The sequence below is a fragment of the Tursiops truncatus genome, chromosome 18, assembly GCF_011762595.2.
Source record: "Tursiops truncatus isolate mTurTru1 chromosome 18, mTurTru1.mat.Y, whole genome shotgun sequence".
Taxonomy (NCBI): domain Eukaryota; kingdom Metazoa; phylum Chordata; class Mammalia; order Artiodactyla; family Delphinidae; genus Tursiops; species Tursiops truncatus.
In genome coordinates this window covers 77178948-77196317 of record NC_047051.1, presented here as the reverse complement: position 1 = coordinate 77196317, position 17370 = coordinate 77178948, and the positions used below count along the sequence as shown (strand labels likewise).

At 55.0% G+C, this 17370-nt stretch overlaps 1 protein-coding gene across 8 annotated transcripts in view; it reads right to left on the bottom strand.

The window, feature by feature from the left end:
* Positions 1-17370, bottom strand: part of ATP11A (ATPase phospholipid transporting 11A) — a 119124-nt gene that overhangs the window by 37310 nt on the left and 64444 nt on the right. For all 8 annotated transcript variants that reach the window (XR_002173429.3, XR_002173430.3, XM_019921000.3 and 5 more), the window contains exons 5-15: positions 16226-16333; positions 13149-13277; positions 10674-10777; positions 10149-10199; positions 7331-7395; positions 6582-6663; positions 5222-5372; positions 3871-4068; positions 2454-2627; positions 1122-1285; positions 307-378 (exon numbers count right to left, since the gene is read on the bottom strand). Coding sequence is in view for 6 of the 8 variants with exons in the window: in XM_019921000.3 (XP_019776559.1) it covers positions 307-378; positions 1122-1285; positions 2454-2627; positions 3871-4068; positions 5222-5372; positions 6582-6663; positions 7331-7395; positions 10149-10199; positions 10674-10777; positions 13149-13277; positions 16226-16333 (1298 nt within the window). In the remaining 2 variants the exon portion in view is untranslated. The remainder of the gene's footprint in view (positions 1-306; positions 379-1121; positions 1286-2453; positions 2628-3870; positions 4069-5221; positions 5373-6581; positions 6664-7330; positions 7396-10148; positions 10200-10673; positions 10778-13148; positions 13278-16225; positions 16334-17370) is intronic.

Here is a 17370-nt window from a genome sequence, read left to right as displayed (position 1 = left end):
GCCCTCTCGTGGGGAGTCAGAGCTCGGCCTTGGGGGTGTCAGAACGTACTAGAAGCTTTGTCAACTCCTGCAGTAAAACTGACAATGTGTGGCTTAACCCCAGCCTGTCTGAGGGCACACCACCACCCAACTTCTCCTCTAACCATCCGACTCAACTTCTCCAGGCGTTTCGGTGACATTCTTGGTGTTGTTACTGAGAAGAGGGAGAACGAGTTATGGAAGGAGTGCGGAGAACTTGGTATTTTCTCCAGTGAGAGAGCTCTGTAAAGACGACCCTGTCTGCCGTCCCAACCAGGCAGTTCTCACCTCTCGATGTCATTGTCCCTGTTCCGGAGCTCCATGTAATTCTCCTTCAGTCTCAGGTACGTGAAGCCCAACCTGCAGAGGAGAAGACACACCTGGGAGTTCATGTGGACCCGGATGGCCCTCTTTCATGGCATGTTTCCATTTTACACTTTGGGAAAGCTCTCCTTTTGAAAAAGAAATGCTTCCAGAAAAAGAGGCTGTAAACTGCATTGTAAAGTCGGGAAATTATAGCACTGTCTCAGAACGTTCTCCAAGAGCCCAGGGAATGTCGACTTACCCGACCGTCTGGTGCACCACACGCAATTAGCTGCCTTCTTACTGGAGGGTATGGACGGCAGCAGGTCTGAGGATTGGTCCCTGTCTCTACTGATCAGTGGGGCTGCTTACAGCTTGGTTACCATGTCAGAATTGGAAGGACTCTGGGAGCCCATCCATCTCCAGACAGACGCTCCACTTTACTGATGAGGAAACTAGAGCCCCGTTCAACCAACGGGCCACGGGCCACTTCGTCTGTAACGCCCCCTCCTGCACCAGCACGTGTGAGGGCTCTGCCCATGTGGGCCCAGGCTGGGATGGGAAAGAGCAAACGGGCCTGGCTTCTGGACTCGAGGAGCTTCCAGGACGTGGAGGTGGAGACATACACTAACACGGCAACAGCCCTAATCGTATTAGGAAGACACTATGGGGACAGGGTCCCGCTGACCCGGCAGGAGCTAGCAGGCTGAAGGAGAGGCTGCTTGGAGGGTGATCTCTATGACTGAATGTCGGGGTGGAGAGGTCCCGCACCCTCCTCGCACCAGGGACCAGAGACGCACCTCTGGATGCCTTCGACCAGAGCCACCTCGTCAGGCGAGGACGAGATGTACGCGCAGCGCTTCCCTGAATCCGGCGACTTCCTGGGCCCGTCCACCTCGGCGTCGTCCTTCACCTGGACGGTGTGGCACAGACAGACGGCCCGGAAAAACAGCTCTTCCCTCTCCTACAAATGCAGCACAAACCCACAACTCTATGGCGCACCCACTCAAAACAAGGAGACCAAACAGAGGACGGTAAACAACGCCGCCGGGCCTGCAGCCCTGGGGGTCAGCGAGTCTTAGTTCCACCTCTGGCGGTGGCAGCGGAGTCCGGCTGCCTTTCCTCCGCTCTCGCGGTCCAGACGAAAACGGACACGGCCCTCAGGGAGGCCGTGGGTTCAAGGCCACAAGAAGAGACGGGCCTGCGATCCCCGGGTTCCCGGAAGCCGTCCCGCGCCCTGGGGTGTGACCGAGACTGAGGGGGCCAAGAAGGGCTGGGCTGGCCTCGCGCAGGCCAGGTGGGCAGCTGAGGCAGGTGCAACGCCCCGCAAGGCCACAGACCACCGGGCCCTCCCCCGAGGCTCAGGGGTGAAGAGGCCGTTTCTGCACCACCAGAGGCACACGCGCACCGGCTCCCAAGAGGCCGCTGAAGCAGGGCTGACTCAGGCCCCCTCAGTCCCCTGGGGCTCCATGCAGGCCACCAAAGCTTCCGGAACGGTCTCCTGGGCGACTGCCACCGAGGGTCACGGCCCTCCTGCAGCCACAGAGCCAGTGTGTGTGTGTGTGTGTGTGTGTGGTGTGTGTCCATGTCTGTGTGTGTCTGTGTGTGTGTGCAGGTGTGTGTCCATGTGTGTGTGTCTGTGAGCACGTGTGTGCCTGTGTCTGTGAGCACGCATGTGTGTGTGTCTGTGAGCACGTGTGTGCCCGTGTCTGTGTGTGTGTGCCCGTGTCTGTGAGCACATGTGCCCGTGTCTGTGTGTGCGCCCGTGTCTGTGTGTGTGTGCCCATGTCTGTGAGCACGTGTGCCCGTGTCTGTGTGTGCGCCCGTGTCTGTGTGCGAGTGTGTGTCTGTGTGTCCGTGTGTGAGCACTCATGGTCTGCAGGGCCCTCTAGTCTCAGCCCACGGTTTCCCCACCTGGCCAAGTGAAGATAGCTGCCCCAACCCTGATGTGACGGCCAGATGCACCTAGGGACGCCTGTGCAGATGGGGACACTCACAGCTCTTGCCCCCCCGAGTCGCCGGAGGGCAGCATCTGTCCTGGACCCCAGGACAGGAGGTGCCCCTGGTCCCTCACATGACCCGCCTGTGGCCAGGTGGCAGCAGGACGCACGGCCAGGAGCACGGCCACCTACCCGCCCGCCGGCGCCCGGGGAGGTGTCGATCATGTCGATGGCAGCGGCGGCGGGGAGCACCTGTCCGTTGCAGACGGCGTGCGGCACGTACACATGGCCCTCCACACAGCACTCCTTGAACTCCATGTTGTTCTCGGTGAGGGTGCCCGTCTTGTCCGTGAACACGTACTCCACCTGCGGACATGACTCGGCTGGGAGCTGCTGCCCCTCGAGGGCCCTCGGACCCCCCAAGGCAGCCTCGTCCGAACGAAGCGATTTCCAAGGCTTTCACCCAACCACGCTGCCTCCCCGGCCGGACGGTGAGCACACTGGCCGTCCCCGCCCGAAGCTCTGTGCATGCGAGCGTCTGGACACAGCCTGGCTCCGGGGGCCGAGGGGGGACTTTCTACACTCTTCTCCTTCCATCTCATAGAAAGACAGAGATGCGGCAGGGGTTGGGGGCTTGGTCCTGGATCTGATCTGACCAAAAAATCAAGGGTACGGGTGGGATGAGCTTATCCCATAAGGCCTGGGAGGTCCAAGCCTGCAGCATCACTTAAGGGTTGGAAGATGACAGAATTCAAACAAGGGACAAAAGTCTCTGATAGAAAACTGTGGCACGTGTGAAAACTACACGGAGTTTTAAACCCTGGATCTCGATGAACTGAAAGAAGGTGGGGATCCCGGACCCTGTGGGCTGTGGGGAACCTCATGAGCTGTGGGGAACATGAGTCCCCCCGAGCCCCCGCCGCCGGCTATCAGAGACCCGCGGGCCTGGGAGGGGGTGGAGGGTCCCGGCGAGTCCCCGCTCCACCCATCCCGCTGGGCTCCCGCTCGGGGGCTCCCACCCGCACGTTCCGTCCGCGGGACACGCTGCAGGGCGGGTACCTGTTACTACGCTCACTTTACAGGTCAAGAGCTCCCAGTGCAGGGCCCAGGCCGCGAGCCGTCAGCCTGGAGCAGGGGTGCAGTGGAGGGGCTCTGAACTCTTTATATCGCGAGACTGAAACTCAGGTCTCACTCTGCCCACCCTGACGATGATGACCGGGGCCGTGAGGACCGAGGAGATGGGACGGGACAGCCGAGGGCAGGCCCTGTGAGCAGGCTCGCTGCTAACTCTCCCTTGAAACCCAGAATCAGCACCACTTAGAAAGGCCACGATGAGCTCATGGCAGTGAGTTAATGTGATGAATCTGCACAACTCGTAAACCCAGAGCACCCCGCACTGTCACATAAAGTTAAAAAGCCACTTTGCCGCCCTCTTTCACTAGGTATAGGTTACACCGCTGTGCACAAGCTGAAATGGAAACGTTCCCATCTGACCATCCTGATGACCTGCCTGCGTGATAAGAATCACGTAGCTTCTAGAAACCTGGGGACATAAAAGAGAGGGGCTCAATGGCCAGCCAGTGAGAGAAGACAACTCAGGAGACCTGACCTGTCCTAGCTCTTCGTTTAAATCCGAGGTGTTAACCAGAGGCCCTTCACCCGTTTCCTCGTCAAACATTTCTTCGTCCCAGGTGATGAAGTAGGAGCCGAGGAACTTCTGCATCTCCACGGTGACGTACATGGACACGGGGATGATGTAGTTGAAGAGGACCATGAAGGCGAGGAAGTCCGTGAAGGCTCTGAGGAGCTAAGAGAAGGCGTGTGACCCCCGCCGCCCGCCAGCATCACGACGGCTCAAAGTGTGATCCCCCCGCCGCCCGCCAGCATCACGATGGCGCAAACCTCAGAGTCAGTCCGTGAAGGCTCTGAGGAGCTAGAGAAGGCGTGTGACCCCCGCTGCCCGCCAGCATCACAACGGCTCAAACCTCAGTCAGTCAGGCACAGCTTAACAAGTGCCGTTTCTAAACCAAGTGCTTCAAACCCAAAGGTAAAGGCCACTGGGGCAGCGGGGGCCGTCAGCTTTGTCTCCCGCACCCGACGTGAGCACCGTGGCAGGCCTGGGACAGGAGCTGCCCGACATCTGCGCTGCTGGGGGCGGGGGGCGTGGCGGGGGGTGTGAGTCACACTCAGAGGCCGCGGGGAGCGGGGGTGGGTCTCCAGCTGAGAGCCCGAAGGACGCTGTACACTGTGATTACTGCAAGTTCCCTCGAGAGTCTGATAAACGACCGCATTTAGGGGTCTGTACAAAGGGTGCTTCTGTATAGTTTTATCCTTATTCTGAGCCATTTGTCTCATGGGAGGCCGGACTGAACACAGGAAGGAAGTGGGGGCCAGGCTGGGACCTGCACATGGCCCTGCTCTGAGCTGAGTGGGTCCAGGTCTGGATTTGCACACCGCTCAGGTGGACGCAGTAGGCCCAGCAGGAGACTGTACTGCTTTAAGCAGAGGACATGTCATCAAATTAACTCACTGGTTTGGGGGAAAACATTTTTGATAAATAGGAGTACGTAAAAATGAAGCCAATTCTTATTGTAATTTCCCATCGTCATCGAGACGCTCCTTTCATCCATCTATTACCTAATTAGGGGCCGTGTATCTCACCAATAAGCAGTTACTCAGCCCCCCTTATAATACAGGTCACCGCGCTGAGCGTTAGGTGTTTAAGGTGTGTCCTTATGAATCTGGGATGGAAGCCGATAACTTTTCAGACTCGACTATTCAAATACCCAAAGAAGGAGGCTCAACCAGGGTCTACAGCTGCAGGGCCGGGGCGGGGGCAGGCAGCTGACAACCTTCACTATCGATGAGCGCGGCGTCTGCTACAAAGACTTCATCAATCTAGACCTCATCCGGTCTGCCCACGTTTCCATAGCGACAGCCTGCGGAGTCCCTTTCCATACCAGGTTCCTCTGTCGTTCTGCCTCTGTCTTCTGGTTGTACCATGGCTCATCTCGGAACGGCTCGCTCTGCCACACGTACTTCATGACGGTATTAATCAGCGCTTTGCTGATGAGGATGCAGAGGTACACGATGAGGAATACATTCATTGATCTGAAACACAAGACAGCGGGGGTGACTGAGCTCCCGCTCCCCGAGGAAACCTGAGCTGGGCGTCGCCTTTCTCACAAACGTCAGCAAGAACATGTTGTGAACAGACAGGAACAGCACAACAGGACTCCCCCGCCCCGACGAACTGTCAGGGTAAAAGTGAAAATGCGAACTCGTCTACATCTGAGTACACGCCGTGGGCACTGGCGTGTGTCCTGCGGCCACCTGGGAAAGTGCTGAGGGCAGGGAACTCCTATAGACAGGAGGGCACAGCCTGGCTCACAGGGCTTCTGCATGGTCTAGGACTCTTAATTCAAAGAACACCCAGAAATCAATTTCTTCTACCATCAGCCAGTGAATTCCAAACTTGGAGATTATCACCACGAAGGAAGGGGGGAGGGAGGGAGGGAGCGAATGCCCTCCGCATGGGAAAAGTGCTAAATCCTTAGCCGGTATCTTAGGAGCTTATGAAGAAGGTTTGGTTTTCCAATATCTATTTCTGAAACCAATTTGTCAGTGCAGACATCTGGAAACTAAGCATTCTTCTTTAGTAAGAACCAACTGTCCAAGTTCATATCTGATGCAGCCACAGATGGACAGAGACCCAGGATCACATTTCAAGGTCGACTCGCCAGGAGCAGACAGACGATGCCTCAACAGTCTCCCCACAGATCACCCAGGAGCCCGGAGCGCTTCATTGCGCTACACGAGGACACTCGGTTGTACACTTCAAGTTAAGGACACACTTTAGCGAGAGGCAAAGAAGACATCATTCTGGGCCATGTTTTCTTACAAATTCAACTGTGTCCTTGACATTAACAGGATTTTACCATTTAATGAAAAGAAGACTGTTCCCTCTGCTAATGCTTTCCTCACTGAACCCGTATCAGAAAAGTGACTGAACTTTCACTTTTTCATGAAATGGTGGGAGGAGATGCTGGGCACCCACAACAGACCTTGACCCAGAACTCCAGGTGTCCACGCGCGGGCGGGAGCCTGCAGACGTGGCTGAGGGTGCGTGGCCATTTACGTCCCCACAAAGTAACGCTGTCAATCTAAGGTCTAAATAACCCGCTTGACTGTCCCTCAGATCCCATGAAGGAGCTGCTAGTAAGACTAAGAGGAAAATGGTTCCCCATCTGCGGGGTTTGCCACAGTGGGAAGCCACGGATGAGTTTTTACACGTTTCGAACCACGGGGCAATCAGCTTACTTTTCGACAGCAGATCGCTTCTGGGATTTCGACTGATAATTCAGCGCCATCTTGGTTTCCATGCCCGTGTAAACAGCAACACCTGTAAAGTACAGAGCGGATGTTAGAACAACACCACAACAGTGTCCTGCTCTACATCGTGAAGTATGCACAGCTACGATAAAAATGAAATTCTGGACAAAACGGGTCATATTTTAAATTCTTCTAGGCAAGCTAGCTGTTCATAAAAAGTCACACAGGATTCTTCAGACCAAAGGAATGCTTTTCTTTTCCTGCATAAAGAGCAATCCGCCCTTTTTTTTTTAGGTTCAGATTTTAATGTATTGAGTTTTCCAACAACGGGACGCATTTGTATATTTATAAGTTGTTTCAGTTAAAACATAAAAAGTAACCCACCAGAAGTGGGAAATACTAGCAAAGAAATACAGCCATTAGAGGAAATTTCTTGCAGAACTACACTGTGTGAATCCTTTCATAGATATAAGTTCACGTCTGAGTCAAAAACTACAGGCACTTAATTTGCAAGCAACACTCTCGGGTGTCACGGCTCTGTGGACTGCGGTTATACGCGGCGACTGGTTTTCTTAGTGAGGAAAATTGCCGCGGCCGTAAATCCACAGCCCCTCAAAGCACACAGAGACGCTTTTATGGTCCGCTTTCATCCACGGTTAAATCTACGGATTTCAACTGCTTAACGGGTCCTTGGTTTCAGAAGCTATTATTAATAATTCACTAATTAAAACACTTACCGAAGATTTTCTCGGTGTTCTTTAGCGCGGCTCCTCTAAGAAGCAAGTTTTCCGATCCTAACGGCCTGCAAAGACAAGGACGACCAGAAACAGGGCAATGGAGAAAGCAGGTCGGCACGACAGGACGCAGTGAGCACACGCTTCGCTCTGAGAGGAGACCGGCTCAGTGAAGATCTGCTTGCGCTCGGACTAGGAAAGCTAGCCGGGCCCATGTAAAGCGCCTGCTCTTTCCCTGGGGGGCGGGAAGAACCTGTCTGCTGGGAGATCCCGGAAGAGTCAGCCCCTCCAGGGCCCCGGCCCTGCCCCAGCCCCGCGGGGCCGCACCCCAAGGCTTTAAACGCGCTCCACTGGCGACAGCGAGGGTGCTGGGGCAGCCCCTGGGCACTCGTCAGAAGCGCCGCTCGAGGGACCAACCCGGAAACCCGCTCCTAACAGGCTTCAGGTCTGAGGCCTGAGGCACCGGGGACCCCACGCGGTGCCGGCGCCTCACTCAGCTGTTTCTACCGCACCCTCGGGGGTGTCACGCGCACAACACAGTCGCACCTCCAGGGGAGAAGGCGGTGAGGCCCCGCGTGGCATTACGGGCACTGCAGCCGAGCCCCGAGGGCCCCTGAGTGCGGGTGGCCGGGGAGCCTGGGGCGATCCCGGGGCCCACGCAGCGACCGAGGCACTGAGAACCATTCGCGCAAAAACAAGCCCTCTGGACGCGACGGGGAGCCGCAGACGGACGCTCTGCCTGCAGGGGCTCGTGGACACGCGGTCCCCTTTGTTGACCGAGAGAGAATTTCTTCCCGTTTCCCAAGAGTGGAAGGGAAATAGGCAGAATCCAGATGCACTAATTTTGCCATTCACAATATTCTCCCGATTTTCTTCGGAGGGTAAAGGGAAAGCGTTGATTTGGGGTAAAGGGAACGGTTTGCTAACGCCTGCTTTTCACTTTGCCGGCATTTAATTTCCCTCTACCGCGGAAGGCTGAGAGTCCACTGAACGTGGTAAGCTTAAATGTGTTCAGTATACTGAGCTGACCCAGCTCAGGACCACATCAGGCTGGAGATGAGAAAGGAGGGCTGCCCAGCAGGGTGCATGGGCAGGGCCCCCCCCCCGCCCCGACCGACGGGCCTACCCAGGGCTGTCCCATGGCCTCAGGGTGCGTCCCCCAGCCTCACAGCCACGCGGGACAGGCGCCTGGCTGCACACGTGCTGTCTGCTTGTGTTACAAGTACTGTCAGCTTCTGTTAGCAAACACTTAGGACAGCTCATGTCCAAGGTGTTTATGGAAATAAATGGCCCTTTTATGAAGTGTCTCTGGGGAGTCTAAAAATAATTTACTTCAAAAAGTACTTCACTTCTAGTTTGGACAGGAGGATGAAGAAATATCACTACAAAAAGACTGAGAGCTTAGATATATAACTCACAGCTGTCCACACCACGAGTTTATAAACGTCTCTAAATACCCAAATATTAAAAGTCTGCTGAATCATATGGAAGCTTAAAAAGCTAAAGTAGAATTCGTATCAAAATACAGAATATATGGGTAATTATCTTCCCAAAGGGCTCAGCCTTCAGCTCCGTCCAAATACCAAACGAGGAAAGCCTGCGGCGCTCACTTTTCCAGCCTCACCCGCTGGCAATACGGATCCGCCTAAATATATTCACTCTTGTTCAAACTCAAACTAACCCTCGCGAGACACAGAAATCCACATTATTTCTCCAAAGTAACCAGGCGTTTACCTTTAGAACAACAGGTATTTAAGAACGAGCAGGCAATGCCTCCACAGATTCTGGAAAGCAACCGCTAACCTGCTGATGAAGAACGGTGATAAAAATGTGCTAAGAGGGGTGCCAACTGTCTCCTTAAAGCAAGTAATTTCTGGAGCCCTTCAAGGACATAAAGCCCATGACGATTTACTTTGCAGTCATTTCCCACTGAGTGTTTTTTCCTACTTCTGGCCCAGTATCTTCCTTAATACACGAGGCAATGCCAGGACATAGAGAATCTAGTGACTGCTGAACTTGGAAGAAAAATAATTTCTCTAACCAGCGGGATTTGTGAAGAAGGAGAGCGCTGTCAAAACCTACTGAAAGCCAAGTTCCCTCAGCGTAGACCTGAGGCCACGTGCAGGTAAAACGTCCAAGGCCCGGGAAGTGAGGCAGCACAGGCCACAGCTGCAGTGAGCAGGGCCGGCTCGTCTGGGCGCCACGACCTCAGGGCTGAGTCAGCTCCCTGCCGCCAGCGGCCCGGGGTGAGGCCACTGATGAAGCAGGTGTGGACACCCACCTGTGACCGCACTGGCCACTGCCCATCCCTGAAGCAGACTCCCCCGTCCCCGGGGGACGTGAGCCCGCACAAGCCCTTGGGAGACACATCCCCCAACGTCTAAGACTGAGGCTGTGTCCCAGTGATGACTCTGGAGAGATTCATGCAGCCCAATGAAGTGGCCCCCAAGTCAGAAACCTTTCAACGTCCTGGCCGAAGACGCACGGTCTGCTCAGCTATGAAAGCATCTCTATTGGGGAAACGCGCCTTCGCCTTCGCCTGCTGGACCAGCTCCCACCCTTCCCGGCTGTGAGAAGACCCTCGGCAGAGTCATGGGAGAACATGCTCCACGGGGGCGTTCGTCTGTTAACGCGTCCAGACGCGTGTACACAAGAGAAACCAGCAAGTGGAGCGGAACCCGGACCTCTGGTCACACAGAATTCCCCCCTCAAACCCAGCAGGACAGCAACGATGAAAAACTCTCATCAGGAAAAGAATCCACGTTTAATTGAACGATAGAGAGGAAATCGCCAAGTGTTTAGAAGAAGCAGGAATCCTCACCTCACCACGGGGTCATTCAGATCGCTGTAAACATTTATGCGGCCGACGAACCTGGGGACAGGAGAGTCAGGTCACTGCCAGGGCAACAGGGGGCCGGGGAGGTGGGCAGGACCCGAGACCCCGGCTCTGGGGAACCCCCCTCCTCACCCCTGACCCGTTTCTAAGAAGGACTGGGATTCTGTACTGGTAACACAGGGGTGTGAGGCTAAACCACTCCTCCCCCCTCCTCCCACTTTTTAATTGTTCTATTTAGCTCATGACTTAAATGATTTCCCTTAGAGTCACTTCCTCAACATACAGAAAATTCATTTTTCTTTGACAAAGGTAGTTCCATTAAGCCTTTTCAAATATTTGTATTAAGATTTATGGATTGGAATGTTGCTGGACTATGAAAATACAGAAGTAATATAAGTTTGACCAGGTCCTAATTTTTCAGCAGCGATTTGCAATCTCATTCCAAACCCCCGCGCGACTGGGCCATGGGCACGGACAGCAGCGAGGACCCCGGGGAGAAGGCCGGCTCACTTGTAGAGGTCGGGCTGCGGTCGCTCACACTCGATGGTGGCGTGGAGAGAATCTATATCTTCCTCCGTATGAAACCCCTTTGTGTCTTGAACTGCGTAATGGGTCTGCAGATTGACAAGAAATGGGAATTCACAGCCAAAATGATCAAGACAAACCCAGCGGCGGGGGCCTCCCGTCCTAGGGCAGCACCAGTGTTTAATTTTTTAGGCATATAAATAAGCCTGGTTACAAAGCCTGGTTACCATACGAGACAGGGTGTATAATAAAGAGTTTGCAAATGTAACAAGGTTACAGAACTGTAGGTACCACCGGGATTCCTGTACCTATTAGGTGCCAGAAAATTCTTCCATTCTTACCCAGTGTCCTCAACTAACAGAATTCTTCTTCAAAACTGGACACTTGGATTCATCTGTCAGAGTGGTGGCTCTGAATGAGGAAACAAATTTGGGACCTAAAATATTCTTTTTCGTTTATGTGGTTCACAGACAGCTGTCGCAGGCATGGCAAGCGGCCCTCACCTGTCACTGTCCGGGGAGCACAGCTTTCTGCACGGATCCTCACCTGGCCTTGACCCCAGGGCTCCTCAAACTAAGGGGGCCACGGACCCCAGGCCCCGCGCCCAGAGTTTCTGAGGCCGTGAGTCTGGGGTGGCGCCCGAGAACCGCATTTCTAACCTGATCCCAGGTGATGCCCGTGCTGGGGTCTGGGACCCCATTTTGAGAAGATGGACCCATACGGCACCAGGGAGCGTGGATGGGTGGACCAGCCTTGGGAAGAGACAGGAAGGAGGGGCGGGGGGAGGGGATGCAGTCTCCTCCGTGTCTCCCATGAGTGTCGGGCAAAGCGTGAAAGGATTCAGAGCAATGGGGGTGTGACCACAGCAACCCTGCAACGTTGTGGAGGCACTTGTGCGTCCGGCACTTTGGGACATTTCCTAGTTATAGCCTCACAAGAGCCCCTGGAACACAGGTTTGCCCCCATCTTACAGATGTGAAAACTGCAGGCGTGACCTCTGCTTTTAAGGAAAGGGCTCAGGTGACTCCGGCCCCCCCAAGCACAAACACAGAGAGGTCCAAGCGCAGCCCCGGTGCAGACATGGGCCACGTCTGGACCAGGGTGACTGCTGTTAAACTTCACCCTGACAGCAGTGAGGCACCCGGAGGCTCATGGCGTCTGCTCCAGGGACGCGTCTAGGCAGTGATGTCCCTTTGTGGGTCGGGGTGCAGAGGGCAGCCCACTGCCCGCAGCCGGGTGTGCACGGCTCGCCGGGGCTGGGGAGGACGGGACACGATACCCCAAGCTCCAACGGCCATTGGACACCCAGCGCTTTCCAGCCCAGAACTGCTTTCCCTGACAGTTGACTGTGCCAGAAGGGTCCCCCCTCCTGGGATTCGTTACATAGAAAATGTGAGAGTAAACGTGGGAAACCCCATAGGGCTTCATACGATGACACCCCAAGTCACCCACAAAGGATTAGGGCATCCTCTGGTGCTTTCCCGGCATAGAATCGCCTGTGTCCACGGGCAGCATTCAGGCACTGTTAGAGCTGCACTTCGGAGCCAGAGCCTCAGAGCAAGGCTCACTTTCATAAACTCCTTGGAAGCTTCCAGGTTTTTAAAACAATGAAATCCTTAAAATTAATAGCGATGTGTTTCTTCTTTTGTGATTGTTAATTAAAATTTTGTAGCACTAGCTGCTGGTACAGAATTCCATATTGAGCGTAAGAAATGAATCATAATTTCAGAAAATCCTTACTAAGATATTTTAACAAAAAGACACTCATAGGGCTTCCCTAGTGGCGCAGTGGTTAAGAATCCACCTGCCAATGCAGGAGACATGGGTTAGAGCCATGGTCCGGCAAGATCCCACATGCTGCAGAGCAACTAAGCCCGTGCACCACAACTACTGAAGCCTGCGCGCCTAGAGCCCGTGCTCTGCAACAAGAGAAGCCACCACAATGAGAAGCCTGCCCACCGCAACGAAGAGTAGCCCCCACTCGCCGCAACTAGAGAAAGCCCGCGCGCAGCAACAAAGGCCCAATGCAACCAAAAATTAAAAAAAAAAAAAAAAAGACACTCATTGATGTAACAGACGGGCAAAATCTAGACTCACGACTTACTTTTCACACAATTCCAGTCCAGTCAAGTCACTAACTTTGACCAGTAGAATGGAAACTTCAAAATTCCAACAATCTCTTCCTTCCATCCTTAACTAGGTACCGCCGCTAAACGACGCAGCTAAATAAGGAACGTGGAGCTGCTTCTGTTAACCTGAGAGGCTGGTCGTTAGGGGGGCTGAGGGGGGAAGGAAGAAAGTGGGAAACAGGGAGAAGCAAACGAGAGGAAAACAGTCCCTGGCTTTCCCCTGAACACAGAGCCTCATGCCCGGTGCAGCTTCTGCCCACAAGAGCACAGCTGGGGGAGGATGCGGAGGTCCCGACGGGTCCCGACGGGGCACAAACGACAGGCACGTTACCTTGTGGCTGGACTCTCCGTCCAGGCTGGCGGTGGTCACGTGGCAGGTCCCATCCGCGCGGCTGCTGGACAGGAAGATCAGGTCACAGGGGAAGGTCTCGTCCTCCTTGACCATGACGATGTCCCCGACCTGTGGGACAGACAGACAGCAGCACCGTGAACCGAAAGCTGGGCTCCAGGCAGCGGCTCCCACAGACACCATCACGGTGTTACCTGCAGGAAGGCATGTGGATGCTAATATGACTGAGAAACATCGCTGCCCGGACATCTGGCCCAAACCCAGGAGAGACCTGTGAGTCAATGCCCCAGCTTTAGACCTGGGATCTTCACAGTGCACTATGACAGAATAGTTTGCGATATTCTATTTTGCAATGATAGAAATATTTGCACCATTTGTATTCCAGCAGGCAGATGAGGTGGGCGGTCATCCTGCGGGCATGAAGCCTGTGACGTGGCCGCAGTGATCAGCACTGAATGGTCCCCAGTGGCCCCCACAGAAGACGGGCACAGGCCATCGCGACGCAGCCCAGAGCCCAGAAACAGACCCACGAAAATACGCTTAACTGACTTTGGACAAAGGTACGAAAGCCCCTCGATGGAGGGGGGACAGCCCTTCCAACAGACGAGCACCTGGTCAGTCCTGGGCAAAACAGGGACTTTCACCTAAACCTCACACCTGGCGTAAAAAGTAACACAAAATGGATCAGGAAGTTAAATCTGAAACATAAAACTTTCAGGAAAAAAAAAACAGGAGACAACCTTTGGGCTCCAGGGCTTGGCAAAGAGTTCTTGACCTTGACACGAAAGGCAGCAGCCATAAAAGGAAAGATCAGTAAATGGGACTCCATCAAAATGAACAACTTCTGCTTTGCGGAATACCCCACGAAGGTACTTCTGACAGAGGACCAGGTTCGAGAATAGAGGAACTCCCAGCGCTCAACAGTAAAAGCCCTCAATAATCCAAGTAGGAAATGGGTAAGGGCCATGAACACATGTTTCATGAAGAGGATGCCCTGATGGCAAATAAGCACACGGTAAGATGCTCACCAGCCTCTAGGGAAGCACACACTTAAACCGCACCGACAATCAGAACGACCGAGAGAAGAAACGGCGAAAACACCCAACGCCGCCGGGGATGCCGAGAAACGGGCCCCTCACACGTTGCTGGTACAACAGTGCAGACGCTCTGGAAATGGTTTGGCCGTTCCTTCTACCGTAATTTCATGACAACCCAGCAACTGAACTCTTTGAGTTTTTACGCCAGAGAAACGGAAACTATACTCATACAAAAACCTGTACACAAAAGTTCACAGCAGCTTTATCTGAACGGCCCCAAACTGGAGAAACATCAACATCCTTCACCTGGGCCACACCCCCCCCCAGACCCTGCAACGAAAGGAAGGCGTCCAGATGCCCAACCTGGCTGAGTCCCAAGGGAATTCAGCTGCATGAAAGTTACAGACTGTGTGACACCATCCAGGCGAGGACAAATCCTGGAGGTGGACAAATTGAAGGTTCCTTTTCTCGCCACAAGCAGCCTTTGCTTCCCTCCTTGTCTCACAGACTCCATTAAAATCCTCTCGGGTAAAACAGGCTGGATACAGGGCAGACATTCCCCATAGGAGATCGATACATTAAAAATTCAATTTTCTGCTGACAGGTACTGTTTCGGTCTGTTTTTGAAGAGATGTTTATTAAAAGTATAGAAGACTTTGCAAAGGAAATGTAGTTGTTAAAGGAAACGGTATTTGGAGCCTAGGGTCCGAAAGAGCCTGTTAATATATACATGGGGGTCCCCACTGCTGTTCCCACACTGAGAGGCTGTCCTCCCAGCTCCCCACCTCCTGACTCCTTGACCACTAGGAAAATGTCGCCAACCTAGGCTAACGGAGGGGAATTACTGAAACACCTGGACGGTGAAATTTATAAAACAAAGAAAATGTGGTTTAGAAACTTAAAAATACCCCCAATATAGAACACATATAGTAACTATTATGAGGTTAACAAAGATGGACCACGTGCTGATGACACCTGAAACAGGAGTGTCCCGGCATCCCGAACCCTGTCCTCCGCCCGAGATACCCACTGACCCCCAGGCTGACCCGCTGCCCCTCCCAGGGCTTGGGGATGTGCCCGGAAGCAGAGGCTCGGGTTCAAAGACGCGGAGGCCCACCTTTCTGTCCCTGTGCACGAGCGCTGGCGACTCTCTCCCACAGCAGCTTCCCGATGGCCCTGCCAGGACTTCTGGCCAGGAAAGCAGCCCCGGGGCGGACAGAGGGATGGTGGGGCTGCAGGGGAGGGCGAGGGAGGCGGCGACTAGGGGGAGGACAAGCCCAAGGAGGATCCGGGGGAGGCTGGCCAGGCTCCACCCCCAGGCTCACAGCGAGACATGACTCGGGGACAAACCGTAAAAATCATACTTATCACCTGCACACGTGTAAGCGCTTCTAAACGGCTAGCACAGGCCTGAAAATAATCCACTTAAATAATTTAAACTTGAATTTAAACATAATGATGCATTATTACACCAATAATATATTGAAAAAGAAGAAATTAACATGCAGCTTTCAGGGAGCTTTCTGTCCCCATTTTCATAAATTTCCAGCTAGTAGAGCTGATCACACTAATATGATTCTGCCTTACTGTAAAATAACTTCTCTACAGGTGTTTAGAGCTCTCCCTGTCTGGACTGGTTACTATCACGTCATACGCTTCAGACAACAGGCCTGGGGGAAGCCTGACGGCCGAGAGGCTGTGCATGGGGGACCGGGCGCGGGGGAGACACGGGGAGGCTTTGGACCTTCCACTCAATTTGCTGTGACCCTAAACCTGCTCTAAAAATAAAGTCGATTAAAGCTTTAAAAATAAATACATAGAAATAAGACGTTAAAGAAAGATAGTAGTAGGAGCTTGCCTGAAGTGAGCAGTACTTGGGGAAGAGGGTGGGCCTGCATCCAATAAATGAAACCATTTCAGACGGAGGTTTGGCCAAAGAAAACAGCCCCGTGGCGCTGTTTCCTCATCGTAACAGGTCTGCGGCCGTCTGGGGGCCTCTGGGGTCGGCGGGCGGGGACTCACCCTGAGCTTCCGGCTCTGCTTCCGCACCAGCCGGCCGTGCTGGACGAAGTGCACGGGGCACTGGTTCACGGCGCTGTCGGCTTTGTGGCGCAGCCAGTCCTCGTAGCCCTGCGGTGGGGGAGAAACGCCGTGAGCCCCTCCTGGACTTGGCGGGGGCGGCCGTGGCCACGGTCAAGTGCGTGTGGACACGAGCGGGGGGAGCCGCGTCCCTGGGCTCCCGCCACCGCCGTGCACGAAGCCACGTCACGTTTTGTGCGCCCTTCCCTCGCACCCAGCCCCCACCCGGGCAACTCCTGGCACGTCCTGCACAGGGACACGCGTCCTGAACCGACCCCTTCCTGCTCGCGTCCCGGCTGCCCCGTGCCGCGGCCTCCGGCCCGCAAGGACAGGACCAACCCGACTCCGCCCCACCCGACACAGCTCCAAAGGCTCCCCGCCGGGACCCGCGCAGGCGCATGGCCGCCCTCGGGTCAGTGGGGCTGTGCCTGGGGTCCCTGGGGGGCCGAGGGCCGCTCGAGCCCCCTGGGTCTCAGGAGCGCCGAGGAAGGGGTGAGGGCCGCGGGCAGGTGGGCAGGGGAGCGGGCGGCACCCAGGGGCTGCGCCCACCCAGGTGAGCGCTGCAAGGGTCACGCAGAGGCGCCCGATGTCGGCTGTTCAGCACCCAGAAGAGGACGGGAGCTCGGGGGCTGGCCGGGCGGTGGGCTCCGTGGGAGGGGCTTTGCGTGCAGAGGGGGGAGGGGGCTGAGGAGGAAGCGGGGGGCTGGCAGAGCTGGAGGTTAGCTTGGGGACGGGTGGCCCTGGAAGGTCACAGCTCTGACAAGGGACCTCCTTCGTCCTCTCCTCAGGCCCTTTGGGTCTGCTGGCCTATGTCTGAGGGTCGAGCCAGGATGGACCCGGGCTGCGCAGGGCACCGTGTCCCGGCCAAGGTGGCAGGCAGGCGCTTTCTGTGCCCATGGGCGGGTCTCACCCACCAGCAGCTGCTACCACCGCCCTCACTCCGTAGCCACAGGGCGGGGAGTTCGAGGGCACACACTTAGGGACAGGGACACTTGCTGTATCCAGAGGCCCCTGGCTGTGGCCAGGATGCTCTTGGGGCTGGCTCGGGGCTCTTTCAGATCTGCCTGCATCACTGTCTCGGGGCAGAA